The 22,922-nt window shown below is 51.4% G+C and overlaps 1 protein-coding gene across 4 annotated transcripts in view; it reads right to left on the reverse strand.

Annotated features, from left to right (window-relative positions):
• The window catches only part of LOC142250032 (E1A-binding protein p400-like), a 407,327-nt gene that overhangs the window by 332,343 nt on the left and 52,062 nt on the right, over positions 1-22,922 (reverse strand). For all 4 annotated transcript variants that reach the window (XM_075322102.1, XM_075322107.1, XM_075322113.1 and 1 more), the window contains exons 7-9: positions 11,761-11,946; positions 10,719-10,859; positions 10,516-10,594 (exon numbers count right to left, since the gene is read on the reverse strand). In XM_075322102.1, the coding sequence (XP_075178217.1) occupies positions 10,516-10,594; positions 10,719-10,859; positions 11,761-11,946 (406 nt within the window). The remainder of the gene's footprint in view (positions 1-10,515; positions 10,595-10,718; positions 10,860-11,760; positions 11,947-22,922) is intronic.

Below are 22,922 nucleotides of genomic sequence, written 5' to 3' on the forward strand. Positions count from 1 at the left end.
AGATCGACTGAAATACTGCCGGGTGCAGGGACCACTCGCCACCGTCCACGCTTTGACGGCTTAGATAATCTGCCTCCCAGTTGTCCACGCCTGGGATGTGGACCTGGAGTCCTCCGCCCATTGAAGAATGCGTTGTACCTCCATCATTGCCAGGCGGCTGCGTGTCCCGCCTTGATGGTTGATGTAGGCAACCGCTGTCGCGTTGTCTGACTGGACTCGAATGTGCCTGCCCGCCAGCAGATGGTGAAATGCTAGGAGAGCTAGAAGTATGGCTCTGATTTCCAGCACATTGATTGAAAGGGCTGACTCGGACGGAGTCCAAGTGCCCTGTGCTCTGTGGTGGAGACATACCGCTCCCCAGCCGGATAGACTGGCATCCGTGGTGAGAATCACCCAGGACGGGGCCAGGAAGGAGCGCCCTTGGGACAGGGAGAGGGGCCGAAGCCACCACTGAAGAGAGCTCCTGGTCCGTGGCGACAGAGCCACTAACTTGTGTAAGGAGGAAGGCCGCTTGTCCCAACAGCGGAGAATGTCTAGCTGCAGGGGGCGCAGATGGAACTGGGCAAAGGGAACAGCCTCCATGGACGCCACCATTTGACCCAGCACCTGCATCAGACGCCTGAGGGTATAACGGCGGGGCCTCAGGAGAGAGCGCACCGCCAACTGGAGTGACAGCTGTTTGTCTAAGGGCAACTTCACAAGTGCCGGCAGTCTCTCGAACTGCATCCCTAGGTACGTGAGACTCTGGGTCGGAGTCAGAGAGGTGCGGATAACGAGGGAATTAGTCGAAGCCACCGCAGCGCGGTGAGAAGCCTCCAGCATGGCAGACATGGCATAAGAAGAAAAAGCTGAAGCTTGAGAAGTTAAGACAACCATCTCGGGCATAGATTCCCTGGTGAGGGAATGCATCTCCTCCAGACTAGCAGAGATGGCTTTGAGAGCCCACACTGCTGCAAACGTTGGAGAAAACGCAGCCCCCACCGCTTCATACACGGATTTGGCCAGAAGGTCAATCTGACGGTCAGTGGCATCCTTAAGGGAAGTGCCATCAGCCACCGACACAACGGTCCGGGCTGAGAGCCTAGACACCGGAGGGTCTACCTTTGGGGAGTGAGCCCACTCCTTGACCACCTCAGGTGGAAAGGGAAAACGGTCATCAGAACCACGCTTTGGGAAGCGTTTGTCAGGACAGGCCCTGGGTTTGGTCACAGCGGCCTTAAAACTGGAGTGGTTAAAGAACACACTCTTTACTCTCTTAGGCGAGGTAAACTGGTGCTTTTCTGCCAGAGATGGTTGCTCCTCTGATACTGGCAGATTGAGATCCAGTACAGAATTAATGGAAGCAATCAAGTCACTAAATTCTGAGTCACCCTCGGAAGGAGCAATGGGGCACATGGAGTTTGCCTCCGAGCCCCCTGTATAGGCATCCTCCTCATCCTGCGAGTCCTCAGCCCTTGAATCAGAGCCACGGGATGAGGAGGGAGAGGGAACCGTGCGGAGCCTCTTAGACGGACGGGGTCCGTGCCCTGATGATGAATCCTCTATGAGCTCCAGTCCTAAAGGCCCCTTAGCAAGAGCATTAGAGGCACCCTGTGAAGGGGGCTGATGCATATTCATCAAAGTCCTGGACAGAAGTCCCATGGACTCAGCAAATGACTGGGAGATAGACTTAGAAAAGGGGGGGTTCAGCCACATGTGCAGGAGCAGCCTGAGAGACCACTGGGGCCGAGACCCCAGGCCGTGGCACCTCCAAGTTAGAGCAGACCTCACAATGTGGATAGGTGCTCGCTTCAGGCAGCGGAAGCTTACATGCAGCACATACAGCATAAAGCTTTGGAGCCTTGCTCCTTGTGTGAGACATGCTGCCTGAGTGGGGGGAAACAGCTTCTATAAAGGGAATGAATCCCAGGGAGAATATAGCAGAGGTCCACAACCGGAGACTGGCTGTGGCTTACCAGACCGCTGGAAGCGGTGTTGTGTGCCCTCCAGATCCCAAAGCCCGGACCCCCAATGCACAGCACCTCAGCAGGGATGCAGAGTGCAGGACGGGCCAGAACAGAGTGAAACCTGCCCAAGAAAATGGCCGCCGAAGCGAAGAGAGGGGGCGGAACCTTGGGCATCCCTGTAGGAAGGGCGGAATCTGGAGGGCCATAGAGGCCTGCAGGGGGGAGTCGCACACAAGCAGTGAGGAGGGTCCCTCCCCCGTGCAGGACGGCCACCGGGAGGGGCCATGCCTGTCCCTCAGCATGAGTGACATGCGAGGGCAGGTAACAGAAACTAGGCCTCCGGCGAAGCCGGGGCCTAAATTTAAGCAGCGAGGCCGACGCGCAGGCACCATCGGCGCGGTTCTCGAGCGAAAAGCCAGAGGACCGGCCGGAAATGCTAAAAAACACAGTAAACACACTCTCCCCCCACAATAAATGACAGGGACCCCCAACATATGAACGTCTCAAGGTACTTAGCTGCTGAGACGCAGGGCCAGGTCCCTGGGGGTGAGTGCTCCGGTCCAGCAGGGTCCTCAAGGGGCTGTGGCCGGAGACCGGTCTCCTGCCAGGCATGGAGACCGTGCTGGCTCCCACTTCAATCCAGAGCCCAGGAGGGATGGTGAAGGAGCACGGCATGTAAGGCTCCAGCCTTGGAAATCAACCTTACAACACCACCGACACAGTGGGGTGAGAAGGGACATGCCGGGAGTCCAGACGTGGACCCGCATTTCTTCAATCTTCTTCCAAAAAAAGGAAAAAATCATATGAGAACGAATGTGTGGATGTATGCCTCCTGAACACAAAGCGAAAAACTGGTTGTGACTGGTTCACCAGGGGGTGTATATTCTCAGAGGGAGGAGCTACACCTTTTAGGTGTAGTACTTTGTGTGTCCTCCGGAGGCAGAAGCTATACACCCAAGGTCTGGGTCTCCCAAAGGAACGATAAAGAAAATGACTTTATAATACTTACCTAAACCTCTTTCGGCCATCTTTGTCCTCCTTCATCTAAAGCCTAAAGGCCCCGTTACACGCAACGACGGATCTAACGATATATCGCCGGGGTCACGGATTCTGTGTCGCACATCCGGCATCGTTAGCGACGTCATTGCGTGTGACAGCAAGGAACGACCGTTAACGATGGAAAGAAGGGAATTTTGTTACTTACCGTAAATTCCTTTTCTTCTAGCTCTTATTGGGAGACCCAGACGATTGGGTGTATAGCACTGCCTCCGGAGGCCACACAAAGCAATTACACTAAAAAGTGTAAGGCCCCTCCCCTTCTGGCTATACACCCCCAGTGGGATCACTGGCTCACCAGTTTTAGTGCAAAAGCAAGAAGGAGGAAAGCCAATAACTGGTTTAAACAAATTCTCTCCGAGTAACATCGGAGAACTGAAAACCGTTCAACATGAACAACATGTGTACCCGCAAACAAACCAACAATCCCGAAGGACAACAGGGCGGGTGCTGGGTCTCCCAATAAGAGCTAGAAGAAAAGGAATTTACGGTAAGTAACAAAATTCCCTTCTTCTTCGTCGCTCTATTGGGAGACCCAGACGATTGGGACGTCCAAAAGCTGTCCCTGGGTGGGTAAAGAAATACCTCATGTTAGAGCTGCAAGACAGCCCTCCCCTACGGGGAGGCAACTGCCGCCTGCAGGACTCTTCTACCTAGGCTGGCGTCCGCCGAAGCATAGGTATGCACCTGATAATGTTTGGTGAAAGTGTGCAGACTCGACCAGGTAGCTGCCTGGCACACCTGTTGAGCCGTAGCCTGGTGTCGTAATGCCCAGGATGCACCCACGGCTCTGGTAGAATGGGCCTTCAGCCCTGATGGAACTGGAAGCCCAGTAGAACGGTAGGCTTCAAGAATTGGTTCTTTGATCCATCGAGCCAGGGTGGCTTTAGAAGCCTGCGACCCTTTGCGCTTACCAGCGACAAGGACAAAGAGTGCATCCGAACGGCGCAAGGGCGCCGTGCGGGAAATGTAGATTCTGAGTGCTCTCACCAGATCTAACAAATGTAAATCCTTCTCATACCGATGAACTGCATGAGGACAAAACGAAGGCAAAGAGATATCCTGATTAAGATGAAAAGAGGATACCACCTTCGGGAGAAACTCCTGAATGGGGCGCAGCACAACCTTGTCCTGGTGGAAGACCAGGAAGGGAGCCTTGGATGACAGCGCTGCTAGCTCAGACACTCTCCGAAGAGATGTGATCGCTACCAGAAAAGCCACTTTCTGTGATAGTCTAGAAAGTGAAACCTCCTTCAGAGGCTCGAAGGGCGGCTTCTGGAGGGCAACTAGTACCCTGTTCAGATCCCATGGATCTAACGGCCGCTTGTACGGGGGTACGATATGGCAAACCCCCTGTAGGAACGTGCGCACCCTAGGAAGGCGTGCCAAACGCTTCTGAAAAAAGACGGATAGCGCCGAGACCTGACCTTTAAGGGAGCCGAGCGACAAACCTTTTTCTAACCCAGATTGCAGGAAAGAAAGAAAGGTAGGCAATGCAAATGGCCAGGGAGACACTCCCTGAGCAGAGCACCAGGATAAAAATATCCTCCACGTTCTGTGGTAGATCTTAGCGGACGTGGGCTTCCTAGCCTGTCTCATGGTGGCAACGACACCTTGGGACAATCCTGAAGACGTTAGGATCCAGGACTCAATGGCCACACAGTCAGGTTCAGGGCCGCAGAATTCCGATGGAAAAACGGCCCTTGGGACAGTAAGTCTGGTCGGTGTGGGAGTGCCCACGGTTGGCCGACCGTGAGCTGCCACAGATCCGGATACCACGCCCTCCTCGGCCAGTCTGGGGCGACAAGTATGACGCGGCTGCAATCGGATCTGATCTTGCGTAGCACTCTGGGCAAGAGTGCCAGAGGTGGAAACACATAAGGGAGCCGGAACTGCGACCAATCTTGCACTAGGGCGTCTGCCGCCAGCGCTCTTTGATCGCGAGACCGTGTCATGAAGGTTGGGACCTTGTTGTTGTGCCGTGACGCCATTAGGTCGACGTCCGGCACCCCCCAGCGGCGACAGATTTCCTGAAACACGTCTGGGTGAAGGGACCATTCCCCTGCGTCCATGCCCTGGCGACTGAGGAAGTCTGCTTCCCAGTTTTCTACGCCGGGGATGTGAACCGCGGATATGGTGGAGGCCGTGGCTTCCACCCACATCAGAATCCGTCGGACTTCCTGGAAGGCTTGCCGACTGCGTGTCCCCCCTTGGTGGTTGATGTATGCCACCGCTGTGGAGTTGTCCGACTGAATTCGGATCTGCCTTCCTTCCAGCCACTGCTGGAAGGCTAGTAGGGCAAGATACACTGCTCTGATTTCCAGAACATTGATCTGAAGGGTGGACTCCTGCTGAGACCACGTACCCTGAGCCCTGTGGTGGAGAAAGACTGCTCCCCACCCTGACAGACTCGCATCTGTCGTGACCACCGCCCAAGACGGTGGCAGGAAGGATCTTCCCTGTGATACTGAGGTGGGAAGAAGCCACCACTGCAGAGAGTCTTTGGCCGTCTGGGAAAGGGAGACTTTCCTGTCCAGGGATGTTGACTTCCCGTCCCATTGGCGGAGAATGTCCCATTGAAGTGGACGCAGATGAAACTGCGCAAACGGAACCGCCTCTATTGCCGCCACCATCTTCCCGAGGAAGTGCATGAGGCGTCTTAAGGAGTGCGGCTGACTTTGAAGGAGAGCCTGCACCCCAGTCTGTAGAGACCGCTGCTTGTCCAGCGGAAGCTTCACTATCGCTCATAGAGTATGAAACTCCATGCCAAGATACGTTAGTGATTGGGTCGGTGACAGATTTGACTTTGGGAAGTTGATGATCCACCCGAACGCCTGGAGAGTCTCCAGTGCAACATTCAGGCTGAGTTGGCATGCCTCTTGAGAGGGTGCCTTGACCAGTAGATCGTCCAAGTAAGGGATCCCAGAGTGTCCGTGAGAGTGCAAGACTGCTACCACTGCCGCCATGATCTTGGTGAACACCCGAGGGGCTGTCGCCAGACCAAATGGCAGAGCTACGAACTGAAGATGGTCGTCTCCTATCACGAAGCGTAGAAAGCATTGGTGCTCTGTAGCAATCGGCACGTGGAGATAGGCATCTTTGATGTCTATTGATGCTAGGAAATCTCCTTGAGACATTGAGGCAATGACTGAGCGGAGGGATTCCATCCGGAACCGCCTGGCGTTCACATGCTTGTTGAGCAGTTTTAGGTCCAGAACAGGACGGAAGGAGCCGTCCTTTTTTGGAACCACAAAGAGATTGGAGTAAAATCCTCGCCCCCGTTCGTGAGGGGGGACAGGGATCACGACTCCTTCTGCTCTTAGAGAGTCCACCGCCTGCAGCAGGGCATCTGCTCGGTTGGGGTGTGGGGAGGTTCTGAAGAACCGAAGTGGAGGCCGAGAACTGAACTCGATTCTGTACCCGCGAGACAGAATGTCTGTTACCCACCGGTCTTTGACCTGTGACAGCCAAATGTCGCAAAAGCGGGAGAGCCTGCCACCGACCGAGGATGCGGAGGGAGGAGGCCGAAAGTCATGAGGTAGCCGCTTTGGAAGCGGTTCCTCCATTTGTTTTCCTGGGGCGTGAGTGAGCCCGCCAGGAATCTGAGCTCCCTTGTTCTTTCTGAGTCCTTTTGGACGAAGAGAATTGGGCCTTGCCCGAGCCTCGAAAGGACCGAAACCTCGACTGCCACTTTTTCTGTTGAGGTTTACTTGCTCTGGGCTGTGGTAAGGAAGAGTCCTTACCCTTGGACTGTTTTATGATTTCAGCCAATGGCTCACCAAACAGTCTGTCTCTAGATAATGGCAAGCTGGTTAAGCATTTTTTGGAACCAGCATCTGCTTTCCAGTCCTTTAACCACAAGGCTCTGCGCAAAACCACAGAATTGGCGGACGCCATAGCGGTACGGCTCGTAGATTCTAGGACAGCATTGATAGCATAGGTCGCAAACGCAGACATTTGCGAAGTTAGGGACGCCACTTGCGGCACTGCTGGATGTATGAAAGCATCCACCTGTGCTAAACCAGCTGAAATAGCTTGGAGTGCCCACACGGCCGCGAATGCTGGAGCAAACGACGCGCCGATAGATTCATAGACAGATTTCAACCAAAGGTCCATCTGTCTGTCGTTGGCATCTTTAAGTGAAGCGCCATCCTCTACTGCGACTATGGATCTAGCCGCAAGCTTGGAAATTGGGGGATCCACCTTTGGACACTGGGTCCAGCGTTTGGCCACCTCAGAGGGAAAAGGATAACGGGTATCCTTAGAACGTTTAGAGAAACGCTTGTCTGGATGAGCGTCGTGTTTCTGGATCGATTCTCTGAAGTCAGAGTGGTCCAAAAAAGCACTTAATTTACGCTTGGGATATAGGAAATGGAACTTCTCCTGCTGTGCAGCTGCCTCCTCTGCAGAAGGGGCTGGGGGAGAAATATCCAACAGTCTATTAATTGCCGATATAAGGTCATTAACCATGGCGTCACCATCAGGGGCATCCAGATTGAGAGGGGCCTCAGGATTAGAATCCTGATCACCGTCCTCAGTCTCATCACAGAGAGACTCTTGTCGCTGAGACCCTGAGCAGTGTGATGACGTGGAGGGTCTTTCCCAGCGAGCTCGCTTAGGCTGCCTGGGACTGTCATCTGAGTCAGAGACTTCAGCCTGTGATGCTTGAGACCCCCCTGAAGTACGGATTAGTTCCAACTGAGGGGGACCGGAGAGCATAGACACAGCAGTGTCCATGGTCTGAGTAACTGGCCTGGACTGCAAGGTCTCCAGTATTTTTAACATAGTCACAGACATTTTGTCAGCAAAAACTGCAAAGTCTGTCCCCGTCACCGGGGCAGGGTTCACAGGCGTCTCTGCCTGGGCTACCACCACATTAGGCTCTGGCTGACGGAGTGCCACTGGGACTGAACATTGCATACAATGTGAGTCTTTGGAGCCTGCCGGTAGATCAGCCCCACATGCAGTACAAACAGTGTACACAGCCTGTGCCTTGGCACCCTTGCGTTTTGCGGAAGACATGTTGCTGCCTCCTCAGAGCAGTACAGGGTGTTCAGCCAAGAAGCGACCTTACAGTGCACTATATAAATATATATATATATATATGGTACCAAGAAAAAAGTACACTAATATAACACTGAGGCACTAGAGGGGCCAGCACTACTGTGCTGCTTACCACCCGCTTAGGAGCGGTGTGTGGACGCCAGAAATCCCTCTAGTCTGGGTCTCCCAGAGCCTGCTGCCCTTCCCCAGCCAGCCGCATGTGTAATGGCTGCCGGCGTCCTTGTGGAGAGGGGGGGCGGGCCCTGGGCGTACACCGACGAAGAGCGGGAAGTCTGCTTCCCCCTGTGCCTAGTGAGAGGGCTGGAGCATGTAAATAAAGCTCCAGCCCTCGGCGCTGTTAATTGAGCAGCGTCTCTCCCCTACCCTGATTGACAGGGTGGGGGCGGGAACGAAGCGGCACTAGGCCGCAGAAGCCGGGGGCTAAAGTTAGAAGCGCCGCCGCCGTAAAAGCGCGGTCGGCGCCAAGTCCCCGGCGCACTACAAGTCGCAGCTGCGTCGCCGCTCCAGGAGCGGTCGGCGCAGTAGTTCCCAACATGAAACGTCACTCAGCAAAGCTGCAGTGACCTAACCCCAGCGCACAGCGCTACTGTCCCCGGCGCACTATAACGCTCAGCAAGCCTGAGAGTGTCCGTGCCTGCCGGGGACACAGAGTACCTGAAAGTTGCAGGGCCTTGTCCCTGAACGGCACTCCCGCTCCAAATCCAGCAGGTTCTATGGGTCTGTGGATGGAGCCCGGCCCCAGGGCTTGGGGGCCGGCAAGATCCCACTTCCACAGAGCCCTCCAGGGGATGTGGAAGGAAAACAGCATGTGGGCTCCAGCCTCTGTACCAGCAATAGGTACCTCAACCTTACAAGCACCAACCGCGGGTGAGAAGGGAGCATGCTGGGGGCCCCACATGGGCCCTCTTTTCTTCCATCCGATATAGCCAGCAGCTACTGCTGACTAAACAGTGGAGCTATGCGTGGATGTCTGACCTCCTTCGCACAAAGCAGAAAACTGGTGAGCCAGTGATCCCACTGGGGGTGTATAGCCAGAAGGGGAGGGGCCTTACACTTTTTAGTGTAATTGCTTTGTGTGGCCTCCGGAGGCAGTGCTATACACCCAATCGTCTGGGTCTCCCAATAGAGCGACGAAGAAATACTCACCTTATCGTCCATCGTTGACACGTCGTTCCTTTTAAAAAAAAAATCGTTGATTGTGGAGGACGCAGGTTGTTCGCTGTTCCCGAAGCATCACACATCGCTACGTGTGACACCTCAGGAACGACGAACTGCAGCTTACCTGCGACGGCCGGCGATGAGGAAGGAAGGAGGTGGGCGGCATGTTCCGGCTGCTTATCTCCGCCCCTCCGCTTCTATATGGCGGCCGCTTAGTGACGTCGCTGTGACACCGTACGAACCGCCCTCTTAGAAAGGAGGCGATTAGCCGGCAACAGCGACGTCGCTAGGCAGGTAAGTATGTGTGACTGCTCCAAATAATTTTGTGCGCCACGGGCAGAGATTTGCCCGTGACGCACAAACGACGGAGGCGGGTGCTTTCACCAGCGATATCGCTAGCGATATTGCTGCATGTAACACCCCTTTTAGTCCTACGTCATGCACACAGGCAGGCATTGAAGTCCCGCTCATGCACACTACAATAGTTTGTTCTGCCCTGCTCAGGGCAGATCAAAGTGCGCCTGCGCAGGACCTCAATGCCCACCTGTGTGGATGATGTAGGACGCGTCATGCACCCAGGCTTCAGAAGAAGGAGAACAAAGATGGCTGAAAGAGGCGGCTCCGCACCCGCAGAACGGAGATACCCATCTAACCCATCTGCACCGCACCGACCATTTAGGCAAGTATTATAAGGCCGGGACTCTTATATACACCATTCTAACATGCTGTATATAAGAGCCCATTGGTGGTGGCCGCAGCTTATAGGTCATCAAATCTGGTGACCGGTTCCCTTTAAAGGAGTTTTCCGGTTTACGAAAACCTCTCATCATCAGCTGCGGTTTGTTTAAAAAAAAAAAATTAAAAAGCAAAACAAAAAGAAACTGTCCTTTACTTACCCTCCCTTGGTCCAGCACAGAGTCTCTCCCAATACTCCCAGTTTAATTTCAGCAATGCTGACATCACGTTGCTCACGCTGCAGCCAATCAGTGAGATAAGCAGATCTGTAAAGCTGGTGCCATCAACTCCGGTAAAGCTGCTGAGCTCAGTTATTAGCTGCAGACTGCCGATGTGACGTCAGCACTGCAGACAATATGACAATAGGAGCACCGGGGAGACTTCGTGCAAGACATTTAAAAAAAAACAAAAAAAAACACAAAACAAACAAACCCACAGCAGGGGAACAAGAGTTCTTCCAAAGCACAAAAAAAAACCTTTACATAATTTAAACGCTCTAAAATACAAAATTTTAGGCATTGAAAACAGAAAAGATACATCCAATGTCAAAATCTACCTTTTTGTGTCTCAAGTGGCATACGGAAGACTTTCCTCCTCTTCTGCTGCAGCAGCACCTGGAGTTTAATCTCCACTACCTAATGGTAAAACATAGGCCAATGCTAGTAAAATGCCCCCAGGAAGAGGTATGCATCTTTGTAGATAATATTCACATGTACCATGCCGCAAAACGGCAACTTCTGAAGCAGCCATCACCCTTACCTGCTGAATATTTGACCAGAAGTGCTGGATCTCTTGTGCAGCAAGCCATGCTATGCGTCTCAGTCTCTCTTCGCCTTTTTTCTTGACCCTGGCATCATTTTGCTTTTTTTCATGCACATATCTTGCTGCTGTCCTTACCATCTGTAAATAGACCGCCAATAACTTAGAGGAAATGCAATGGTTATGATTCAATAATATACACATGCAACAGGTCAGTAACATTTAAATAATTCACGTAATATTCAACCACATTAGTGGGGAACCATTTGTACGACAACACCTTGTTTAAGCCTTAGGCTATGTGCCCACACTGCGGAAAATTCGCGGAATTTGACGCGATTTTTTTTTGCGGAAAATCCGCGGATTTTTCAAAAATCCGCAGTACAGCGAGTCCCCAGCCATTTCTATGGCATTCTGGAAGTACTGTGCCCATGCTGCGTTTTTTTCCGCAGTGGAAATAATGTGGATTTCCCTGCGAAAAAAATCTGCAGCATGTCAATTATTCCTGCGGATTTTTCCACAGGATCCTATACTTACCTGCCTTGATAGCAGACACTGGAGTCACTTCCTCTGGTACAGAGGAGCGCGGTGGAGCCAGGAGCAGGAGGTGGGCGGGGCCTGCACAAGCTCCGGTCATGTGATAGCCAGAACTAGTTCAGGCCCGCCCACCTTCTCCGGCAATGTGCAGACAGACACGGCTGGAGAGTGAAGTACTGCGTGATGGAGGTAAGTATAAACTCCCCGATCACTCCAGCACTTGTTCTGCATTGAGGATGCAGTGCCAAAGCCATGGTACTGTATCGTCAATGCAGAATGACCGCAGCATATCCGCAGGACATTCCGCAATACATCCGCAGCATGAAAACAGACAAAGTTGTGCTGTGGATTTCTGGGATCTCCTGCGGATATATCTGCAGGACCCTTTCCTCGTGGGCACATAGTCTTACATTCAGGTAAATGTAATATATAATGAAAAACAGAGAATGGAAAGTTTAGCAATACTGAAAACTTTTACAAATATTTTCTCTCATATGAACAATACCTTTTTAGCACTGGTCATTTTCCACATTCGTTCTTGAGCAAAGTCTGCAGCCAACCACTGCATCTCCTCCAACAAATAATCCCAGTGGGATTTTGGTCGTGAAGGCTCCATTAGTCTTGGTAGTCTTCTCAATGACCACAGTCCTTCTTTTCTTAGTTCTGTTATTCGCTGGTGAATATGGCTTTCCTGTAACACAATGCAAAATCAATTTTTTTATATTTTTTCTTTTTTTTTTTAGAAATACAAACACTAAAAATAAAGCACAGATCATACAGGTCATAGTGAATAGGAGAATTTTTGCACTAAATGTATCAGTAACCCCTTCACCCCCGGGCGATTTTACGTTTTGGTTTTTTTTTGCTCCCCTTCTTCTGAGAGCCGTAACTTTTTTATTTTTTTGTCAGTTTTGCCATATAAGAGCTTGTTTTTTGTGGAACAAGCTGTACTTTTAAATGAATCCATAAATTTTACCATATAGTGTAATAGAAAACAGCAAAATAAATTTAAGTGTGGAAAAACTGCAAACAAAGTGCGAATGTACAAAAGTTTTTGGGATATTTTATTCACCATGTTCACTATATGATAAAACTGATGAATTGGTGTGATGTCTAAGGTTGGTACGAGTTTGTAGACACCAAACATGTATAGGGTTACTTTTAGTTAAGGGGTTAAAAAAAAATTCACAAGTTTGTGCAAAAAAAAATCGGCACACTTTTTGCGCCATTTTCCGAAACTCGAAGCGTTCTCATTTTTCGGGATCTATGGCTCAGTGATAGCTTATTTTTTGCGTCTGTAGCTAACATTTTTATGGGTGCTATTTTTTCGCAGATGCTACGTTTTGATCGCCTGTTATTGCATTTTACGTAAAATTTGCAGCAACCAAAAAACGTAAATTTGTAAGTTTGGAATTTTTCCGCTACGCAGTTTACTGAAAAATTAATCCGATTTTTTATATGTGTATATTGTTTTAACCCTTTAATTTTCAATGGGCCGAATGGGAGGTGATTTGAACTTAAAAGTTTAAAAAAAATTAAAAAAACCTTATTTTTATTTTACAAGCCCCCTTAGGGGATTATAACGATCAGCAGTCTGATCGCTCTTCCATTTCTCCAGATCACAGCTGAGATCTGGAGAAAAGCAGCTCTCCTCTCACACACGGCAGTCTGCCGGCAGTGAGAGAAAGTGACTCATGATAGCTACAGGAGTCATCACATGACCCTGTGCTACCATGGCAACCACCGGAAGTCACATGATCACATCACGTGACTTCCGATGGGGGTGGGTAAGTTATGCTTATGGCAGCATGCTGTTACATCTCGCTGTCAGAATTTGATAGCAAGATGTAAGGGGTTAATAGGCGCGGGTGGAATGCAATTCCACTCGCGCCTAGCATGCACACGTCAGCTTTTGAAATCAGCTGATATGTCCGCGGATTGGCGCAGACTGCCCACAGCAGCTCACGGGGATTAACCTCACAAGATCCATGACGTACCCAGTACGTCATGTGTCGTGAAGAGGTTAAAAGGGAACCTTTCACCAGGTTTTTAAACTGCAGACACCCCCAATAAGTGTTCAACGTAATCTACACAGTGTCCGAAATTGAACTCTTGCACATATCCCTGTGCCCTGCTAAGGGCAGAGCAAAGTATTGTATTGCGCATGCACAGGCGGTCTTTGACCTTTCACCGTTCCTGCGCATTACAGTACTTTGCGCTGCAGAAAAGCAGAGAGAAGTGTGCGTGTGCGCAGGAGCGCAATGGAGGACACTGTGTGGATGACATAAAACGCATCATCTACATGAAGCAAGGAAGGAGTACGGAGATAGGAAGAACAGAAGGATGTTCCGGGTCAAGACAGCAACACCCATCGGACCGGATCACCCCACCCCACAGGTGAGTATAATAAAAGTTCTTTTTTATGTTATACAGAGCAGCCTGGGCTCGCATATACAGTATTCTGGAATACTGTATATAAGAGCTTACTGGTGGTTGCTGCAGCTCATAAGGGAAAAATCTGGTGACAAGTTACCTTTAAAATAAAGTTCTAAACAATTGGCAGATATAAAAAACATATATAAAGCAACTTAATGGGGTTGTCCACTATTCGGACAGCCCCTCTGCAATAGGATAACTGAAGTGAGCACTAATATATATATATATGAGTGCAAGCCAAAAATACATACTATATATAAGAATAAGGCTGCACATCAAACTTAGATAATGGTATAATGCCTCAAGCATATGGGAAAATATTGGAATATACAATGAAAAATGCTACTTGCTAATTTGAACATGTGAATAATGAATTGCATACCTGCTATGAATATTAGGAAAAAGGAGATATTTAGCAATCGCATTGATCAATGTAACTGAGCCCCAAAGCCTCGTCAAGGCATATCTCTATATTGGGGTCCCTAGCTCTGTGACCCTAACTGTGTGTCATCTCATTGCAATTAAAAACTGCTATGGGTGGAGAGGGGTAACTAAGGACTTTCTTATATAGGAGATGGAAAAAACATGGCCGAAAGGGGCGGAGCTGTGTTCACATTCAGAAAAAAAAAAAAAAACTCAGTTACATTGATCAATGCGATTGCTAAATATCTCCTTTTTCCTAATATTCATAGCAGGTATGCAATTCATTATTCACATGTTCAAATTAGCAAGTAGCATTTTTCATTGTATATTCCAATATTTTCCCATATGCTTGAGGCATTATACCATTATCTAAGTTTGATGTGCAGCCTTATTCTTATATATAGCCCCTCTGCAATGGCTATATTTCCCTATGTAAAAAAAAAAAAAACAAAACGGATTTTTGTGTACTTACAGTAAAAATCTTTTTCTCTTAGCCATCATTGGGGGACACAGGACCATGGGGGACACAGGACCATGGGTGTTATTGCTGCCTATCCATAGGAGGACACTAAGTAGATGCAAAAGCATAGCTCCTCCTCTGCAGTATACACCCCCTGGCCGGGCCAGGCAACCTTAGTTTTAGTACACAAGCAGTAGGAGAAAAAAAAAAAACAGTAAAAACTTCAACAGAGGAACATGAGAAAAAGAGAGTCATAACCAAATAAGGTACTGAGAGTACCAAGGCCCAACAGGGCAATAGGGTGGGTGCTGTGTCCCCCAATGATGGCTAAAAAAAACGATTTTACGGTGAGTACACAAAAATCCGTTTTTCTCTGACGCCTCATTGGGGGACACCGGACAATGGGACGTAGTAAAGCAGTCCATGGGTGGGAAAAATAAAAACAAGACCGCGCAACCCAAGGACTAGGAACCGGTCCCAGACAGCCTGGAGCACCTACTGAGAGAGGTGCTCTACTGCTGTTTGCAGAATTTTCCTACCCAGATTTGCCTCAGCTGAAAACTGGGTATGGACTCTGTAATGCTTTGAAAACGTATGTAGGATAGACCAGGTCGCAGCCTTACACACCTGTTCCACTGAAGTCTGATGCCGAATGGCCCACAAAGCGCCAACTGCTCGCGTGGAATGAGCCCGCAGCCCACTAGGAATGGGCTTGAGTTGCAAGCGGTAGACTTCCTGGATCGCAGAGCGAATCCAGCGAGCCAGAGTCGCCTTTGAAGCTGCCTGTCCCTTCTTAGGCCCCTCAGGAATGACGAACAAAGAGTCCGTTTTCCTAAAGGGGGCTGTCCTGGATATGTAATATCTGAGAGCTCTGACGAGGTATAACGAATGCAGAGACCTTTCCACCCTATGAACTGGGTGTGGACAAAAGGAAGGCAGAACAATGTCCTCGTTCAAATGAAACGGGGTAAGAACCTTTGGCAGGAAATCCGGAAGGGCGCGCAGAACAACCTTCTCCTGGTGAACGATCAGAAAAGGCTCGCGGCAAGAGAGTGCTGCTAGCTGCAAAACCAGTCTGATGGACCTAATTGCCACCAGGAATGTTACCTTCCAGGACATAAGAGCAAGGGAGGATTCCTTGAGGGGTTCAAAGGGAGACCTCTGGAGACCGTCCAGAACGAGGTTGAGGTCCCATGGGTCCAGCGGCCGTTTGTACGGGGAAACGCCCTGGAGGAAGGTCTTGACTTGTGGTTTTTGAGCCAGGCGGTATTGGTAGAAGATTGAGAGCGCTGAGACCTGCCCTTTAAAGGGAACTGAGAGCCAACCCCACTTGCAAGCCAGACTGTAGAAAGTCGAGAATTCTGGGGATGGCCAGAGGCATAGGCTGGACGTTAGTTTCCCTGCACCATGAAAGGAAGATTTTCCACATACGGTGGTAAATGCGGGATGAAGCAGGCTTTCGGGCGCTGAGCATGGTGGAAATAACCGCCGCGGGGGAGAATCCCGCTCTTGTTAATACCCAGGTCTCAATGGCCCTGCCGTCAGCTTCAGGGCTCTGGAGTTCTGATGTACTAATTCGGCGTACCAGGAGCGCCTGAGCCAGTCCAGTGCTAACAGTATCACCAGGACTCCCTCTGCCTTGATCTTCCTGATTACCCGCGGCAGCAGGGGTAGAGGTGGAAATATGTAAGGCAGGCGGAAGTGGTGCCAGGAGCAGACTAGAGCATCCGCGCCGATGGACTGCGGGTCGCGTGACCTGGCTATGACCGCGGGTACCTTTGCATTCAACCTTGAGGCCATTAGGTCCACGTCTGATGTGCCCCATCGAGTGCAGATGTGTAGAAACACATCTGGGTGGAGAGACCATTCTCCGGCGACCAGGCCTTGGCGACTTAGAAAGTCTGCTGCCCAGTTCTCTACCCCCGGTATGTGTACCGCTGATATCACTGACCCCGTCGATTCGGCCCAGCTGAGGATCTTGTGGGCCTCGAGATAAGCCGCTTTGCTGCGGGTGCCCCCCCTGCCGATTGATACAGGCTACAGCTGTCGCATTGTCCGATTGGACTCGAATCTGACGACCCGCTAGCAGAGGGCAGAACGCCCTGAGCGCGAGGAAGATCGCGCGGAGTTCCAGGATGTTTATGGGTAGGAAAGACTCCTGGGGCGTCCAACGTCCTTGAGCAGTGTGGTGCCGGTATACTGCTCCCCAGCCTAGGAGGCTGGCGTCCGTGGTCAGGACCAGCCAGTTCACTGGGAGAAAAGATCTCCCCTTCGATAGGGATGAGGACCGAAGCCACCAGCGGAGTGCGTACCTGACTGAAGGCGACAGGTGAAGAGGTCTGTCTTGGGAGAAGTGGCTCTTGTCCCAGGCCGCTAGAAGAGCTAGCTGCAGTGGGCGGAGGTGCAGTTGAGCAAAGGGTACTGCTTCCATAGCAGTCACCATCCTGCCGAGCACTTTCATGCTGAATCGAATGGAGCAAGACGGAGGACGTAGAAGGCAGCGTACCACTCGTTGAAGAGCGATCGCCTTGTCCTGAGGGAGAAGGATCAAGTCCCGACGGGTGTCCAGGGACATGCCCAGGAAGGTGATGGGATCGGGGATGATTTGTCCAGATTCACTAGCCACCCTAAGCGGGATAGGGTGTCCACAGTGATCTGTACGCTGGTTGAGCAGTCGCGGAAGGAGGGGGCCTTGATGAGCAGGTCGTCCAAGTAAGGGAGAACGACTACTCCCCTGGCGTGAAGGACGCTCATGGCGGCCGCCATGACTTTGGTGAAGACCCTTGGTGCGGTGGCAAGGCCAAAGGGTAGAGCTACGAATTGAAAGTGGGAGTCCTGAATTGCAAAGAGGAGGAACTTTTGGTGATCTGGGGCGATGGGTATGTGCAGGTACGCGTCCTTGATGTCTATGGAGGCGAGGAATTCCCCTTCGACCATGGATGCAATAATGGACCTTAGGGTCTCCATTCTGAATCTCCGTACGTGCACATGTTTGTTCAGGTGTTTGTGGTCCCCAAAAAGGATGGGTCAGTTCGACCCATCCTGGACCTCAAAGGAGGTTGGAATAAAAACCCCCGAACTTCTCGTCATCTGGGACAGGTATTATCGCTCCTGCTGTTTGGAGCGAGTGGATTGCTGAGAAAAAAGCTTTGCGTCGTTTTCGAGTCTTTGGGGGGTTTGAGAGAAAGAACCGACTCGGGGGTCGGGTCCGGAATTCTATGTGGTAACCGGAAGACACAATGTCTCGCACCCATTTGTCGTCTGAGGCAGCAGCCCAGATGTGTTGAAAGAGCCGCAGTCGACCTACCACAATGAGTGTGTCTTCCGGGGCGCCGAAGGAGTCATGAGGGGGGAAAACGTCGTGGCCGAGTCTCCCTAGTCCTGGACTGTTTCGGTCTAGGCTGCCATGACTAAGTGGGTTTCGGGGAGAGCTGAGAAGCTCAGTCTCTGCGTAGTCCGCGGCTGGTGGCGGGGACAGCACGGGATGTCGACCAACCAAATGAGTTCCGAAAGGACTGTGGACGTCTGGTGAAGGACGTCCTGGACTTCAGCTGGGGGAGGGAGGTACTCTTTCCTCCTGTGGCGTCAGAAATGAGCTTGTCCAGACGTTCGCCAAACAATCGGTCTGGAAAAAGGGAAGGCCCGTGAGAGACTTCTTGGAGGCAGAGTCCGCTCGCCATTGTCGGAGCCAGAGAGCTCTATGGATGGCTATGGTATTTGAGGCGGCAAACGCTGCGCAGGTAGCAGCGTCCATGGAGGCCTGGATGAGGTACTCCGCCGCAGCGGCAATTTGAGCTGTTACCTCTGTGAAGATATGAGTGAACTGGGATTCCTCAAGCGAAGTGTTAAGGGATTCTGCCCAGACCGAGATCGCCTTTGCGACCCACACAGAGGCAAAGGAGGGCGAGAGGGAGGAACCCGCAGCCTCAAAGGCAGAGCGGGCGAGGTGTTCTACCTGTCTGTCTGTCGGGTCCTTGATGGAGGAACCACCGGGTAAAGAAAGGAGCGTCTTTGTGGTAAGGCGGGAGACCGGGGGGGGGTCGACCGAGGGCGGATCGGCCCAGCCCTTAGGGGCAGGTGAGGCAAAAGGGTACCGGGACTCCATGAGTTTTCGGTTACCGAAGCGCCTGTCAGGCTTCTCCCTTTGCTTTGTGAGGATATCCTGAAACTCTGGGTGATCAGCGAAAACCTTTTGGGGTTTCCTTGCCCTCTTAAAGGAGACCGCATGGTCAGTGGTAGTGGATGGGGGATCCTCCACATGCAGAGTTTGGTTGATTGCTGCTATAAGGGAGTCTATTGCAGTTTGATCATCTGGGGAGGCTGAAATCAAGGAATCCTCTTGGTATAAACAGCATTCTCCCTCCTCCAGCTCTTCAGAAGCCGTGGAGCGTGTGGGAGAGCCTGCCCTGTGTGCTCCCGAGGGAGAGCCCGCTGGAGACACCCGGCCGTGTGCTCTTTTCCTGATCCCTGCAACCGGTGAAGCATGTGCCCGGATTACCTCAGAAGGCTCCTCCATAGGGGTATCCTCAGGCTGCGTTCCGTCCAGGGACCCAGAAGGGTGTGGAGGACGAGATTGCATAGCCAGCACCAGGTTCTGTGAGTTTTTCCATGGATTGAGACAGAAACTGTGCCCATTCCGGTGGGCTGGGAGCCCTAGGCTCTGGGCTGACGGTTGCGGCGGTGGTGGCAGGGGGGTCTTGGGGGGGCCACAGGACTCGCAGAGAGAAGAGGTGTGTTTATGTGGTAGCTCAGCGTGGCAGGCAGTGCAGGCTGAGTAATAGACTATGTGGGCCTTAGCACTCTTAGTGCCCTTAGATTTCTGCATGTTCCTAATAGAAGTATGCCAGGAGGGGGGAGCAATGCTCAGCAGAGCTACAAGTGAAGCAAGCACCTCACCAGAATCAGCCGATGGCCCTGTCCTCAGGAAGGATTAAGCTCTATGGAGATCTCGCACGCTTTCCTGGGGGGGAGGGGCGGGGCTTATAGCGGCCGCAGGGGGGACGGGGCTTAGCGCTAAAAGAGCGCGAAGATGAATTCAGTGTGCCCCCCCCTTTCCTGCTGTGGGTAGTAAAAAACGGCGGGAAGGGAGCTTCTGATAGTTTTTATCCTTCTCCCACCAGTCAGCACACAGCTTGTCACTGGTGGTTATCAGCTGGCTTTTCTGCTAGAGCAAATAAACAGCGTGAGCCCCTGAGCCCTGGGCCCTCCCCCTGCCACCAAATTATCTGCAGGACTTTCTGCAAACAGAGAGGGACTTCCCCCTCCTCCAGCCAGCAAGCTAGAGAAAAGTTAACACTGTGTGTGCAGGATCCTTGTAAATGCTGCAGCGTCTTTTCTCCCTTTGTCTGGGAAACCAGTCAGGGGGGATCTCACCTTAAAACACTGCTTCCGTCCAGGCAGTGAAAATAGAGTCAGCTTGCTGTGTCCGGTCACAGCGGTGTCATATTCAACTCAGAGCCTGCAGAGAGGGGCTGAGGAATTGGTGCCATATTCAACTCAGAGCCTGCAAGGAGGGGCTGAGGAATTGGGCTATAGGGGCACAGGCCTCTACCCTGGGCTTTGGAAAATCGGTGTCTGTGGAACCCGTCGTCCAGCCCAGGATCCAGTGTCGCAGGAGGGGGTACGTGGAGGCGACACTCCACGTTCCCGCCCATTGCTGGTAGTGGGAGATCGGTCCCAAAGGGAAACAGTCGCCCTCAAAAAATAACAAACCTTGAAAAGGAAGTGTCTCCTACAAACACTAAGCTAAAACTGAGGTTGCCTGGCCCGACCAGGGGGTGTATACTGCAGAGGAGGAGCTATGCTTTTGCATCTACTTAGTGTCCTCCTATGGATAGGCAGCAATAACACCCATGGTCCTGTGTCCCCCATGGTCCTGTGTCCCCCAATGAGGCGTCAGAGAAAAAAAAAACAAATAGCCATCCCTCCAAAGCCGTTAAATCGATGTTGGTGCAGGGTCCCACGTGATGATGTTATGTAACATGAGCACAGCAGCCAGTGGTCGATAATGGACCATTGCCCGCTAACTTCCTTTGGATGAAACGGACATCCGGTAGAATTGAGAACGGCTGCTGCTCTGATTCCATCCAGATGTCTTATGTTTGAAGTAAGAGGGACGTGGATCATTAGCGGTCGATGATTGGCTGTAGGGCTCACATGACATAACGTCACACGAACAATGGTATCACTGAAACGGCGCAGACACAGGAGGAGAGTACAAACTGTTATGTTAAATGTGTAAATATAGCAATTAACCCCTTAACGACTGGAGGCAGTGAAATTAAGTTCCAGAGGTCATAGTGTTAATCCCACCCGGTTGCCGCGGGTAGCCGGGGTGGGGGTTGGGGGGGGGTCTGCACACGTCAGCTGATTTGTACAGCTGACGTGTGCCTAGCAGACACGAGCAGATCTGCCATCTTCCCGTACCTGTTAACCCCTTAAATGGCGCTGTGAAGATGTGACAGCACCATTATAATAGCGGTTGTGGTAAAACTTTACTCACCGCCTAACACCGGAGGTCACGTGACGTGATCACATGGATCCGATGGTTGTCTTTGTAGCACAGGGTCATGTGATGACTACTGTAGCTCACGACTCACCTCCTGTTTCACACGGTCGACAGCTGTGTGAAATAGGAGATGAGGATAGATGGTGATCACAGCGGTGTAGCTGTGATCAGCAGATATGGAAGAACGATCAGATTGCTGATCCTTATAGTCCCCTAGGGGTACTAGTAAAATAAAATTTAAAAAAAATAAAATAAAAAAGTAGAAAAAAAATTGCCCGATCTATCAAAATATAAAAGAAGGGAATTTTGTTACTTACCGTAAATTCCTTTTCTTCTAGCTCCTATTGGGAGACCCAGACGATTGGGTGTATAGCTACTGCCTCCGGAGGCCACACAAAGCATTACACTAAAAAGTGTAAGGCCCCTCCCCTTCTGGCTATACACCCCCAGTGGGATCACTGGCTCACCAGTTTTAGTGCAAAAGCAAGAAGGAGGAAAGCCAATAACTGGTTTAAACAAATTCACTCCGAAGTAACATCGGAGAACTGAAAACCATTCAACATGAACAACATGTGTACCCGAAAACAACCAAAAATCCCGAAGGACAACAGGGCGGGTGCTGGGTCTCCCAATAGGAGCTAGAAGAAAAGGAATTTACGGTAAGTAACAAAATTCCCTTCTTCTTCGGCGCTCCATTGGGAGACCCAGACGATTGGGACGTCCAAAAGCTGTACCTGGGTGGGTAAAGAAATACCTCATGTTAGAGCTGCAAGACAGCCTTCCCCTACGGGGAGACAACTGCCGCCTGCAGGACTCTTCTACCTAGGCTGGCGTCCGCCGAAGCATAGGTATGCACCTGATAATGTTTGGTGAAAGTGTGCAGACTCGACCAGGTAGCTGCCTGGCACACCTGTTGAGCCGTAGCCTGGTGCCGTAATGCCCAGGACGCACCCACGGCTCTGGTAGAATGGGCCTTCAGCCCTGATGGAACCGGAAGCCCAGTAGAACGGTAGGCTTCAAGGATTGGTTCCTTGATCCATTGAGCCAGGGTGGATGTTGCAGCCTGCGATCCCTTGCGCTGACCAGTGACAAGGACAAAGAGTGCATCCGAGCGGCGCAGGGGCGCCGTGCGGGAATGTAGATTCTGGGTGCTCTACACCAGATCCAACAATGCAAAACCATTACATATCGATGAAATGGATAAAAGGAAGGTAAAGAGATATCCTGATTGTGATAAAAAGGGGATACCACCTTAGGGAGAAACTCTGGGATCGGACGCAGCACTACCTTATCTTGGTGAACACCAGGAAGGGAGCTCTGGATGACCGCGCTGCTAGTTCGGACACTCTCCGAAGAGACGTGACCGCTACCAGAAAGGCCACTTTCTGTGAAAGTCGAGAAAGTGAAAACAACCCTCAGAGGCTCGAAGGGCGGCTCCTAGAGAGCAATTAATACCCTGTGCAGATCCCATGGGTCTGACGGCCTCTTGTACGGAGGGACAATGTGATAACCCCCCTGCAGGAACGTGCGTACCTGCGGAAGCCGTACTAGGCGCTTCTGAAAGAATACCGACAGCGCTGCGACTTGTCCTTTAAGGGAGCCGAGCGACAAACCTTTTCCCAATCCAGATGCAGGAAGGGGGGAAAAAGGAGACAATGGAAATGGCCAGGGAGACACTCCCTAAGCAGAGCACCAAGATAAGAATAACTTCCACGTCTTGTGGGAGATTTTGGCAGACGTCGGCTTCCTAGCCCGACTCATGGTGGCAATGACGTCTTGAGATAATCCTGAAGACGCTAGGATCTCGGACTCGATGGCCACACAGTCCGGATCAGGGCCG

This window comes from Anomaloglossus baeobatrachus, chromosome 1 (assembly GCF_048569485.1).
Source record: "Anomaloglossus baeobatrachus isolate aAnoBae1 chromosome 1, aAnoBae1.hap1, whole genome shotgun sequence".
Taxonomy (NCBI): Eukaryota; Metazoa; Chordata; class Amphibia; order Anura; family Aromobatidae; genus Anomaloglossus; species Anomaloglossus baeobatrachus.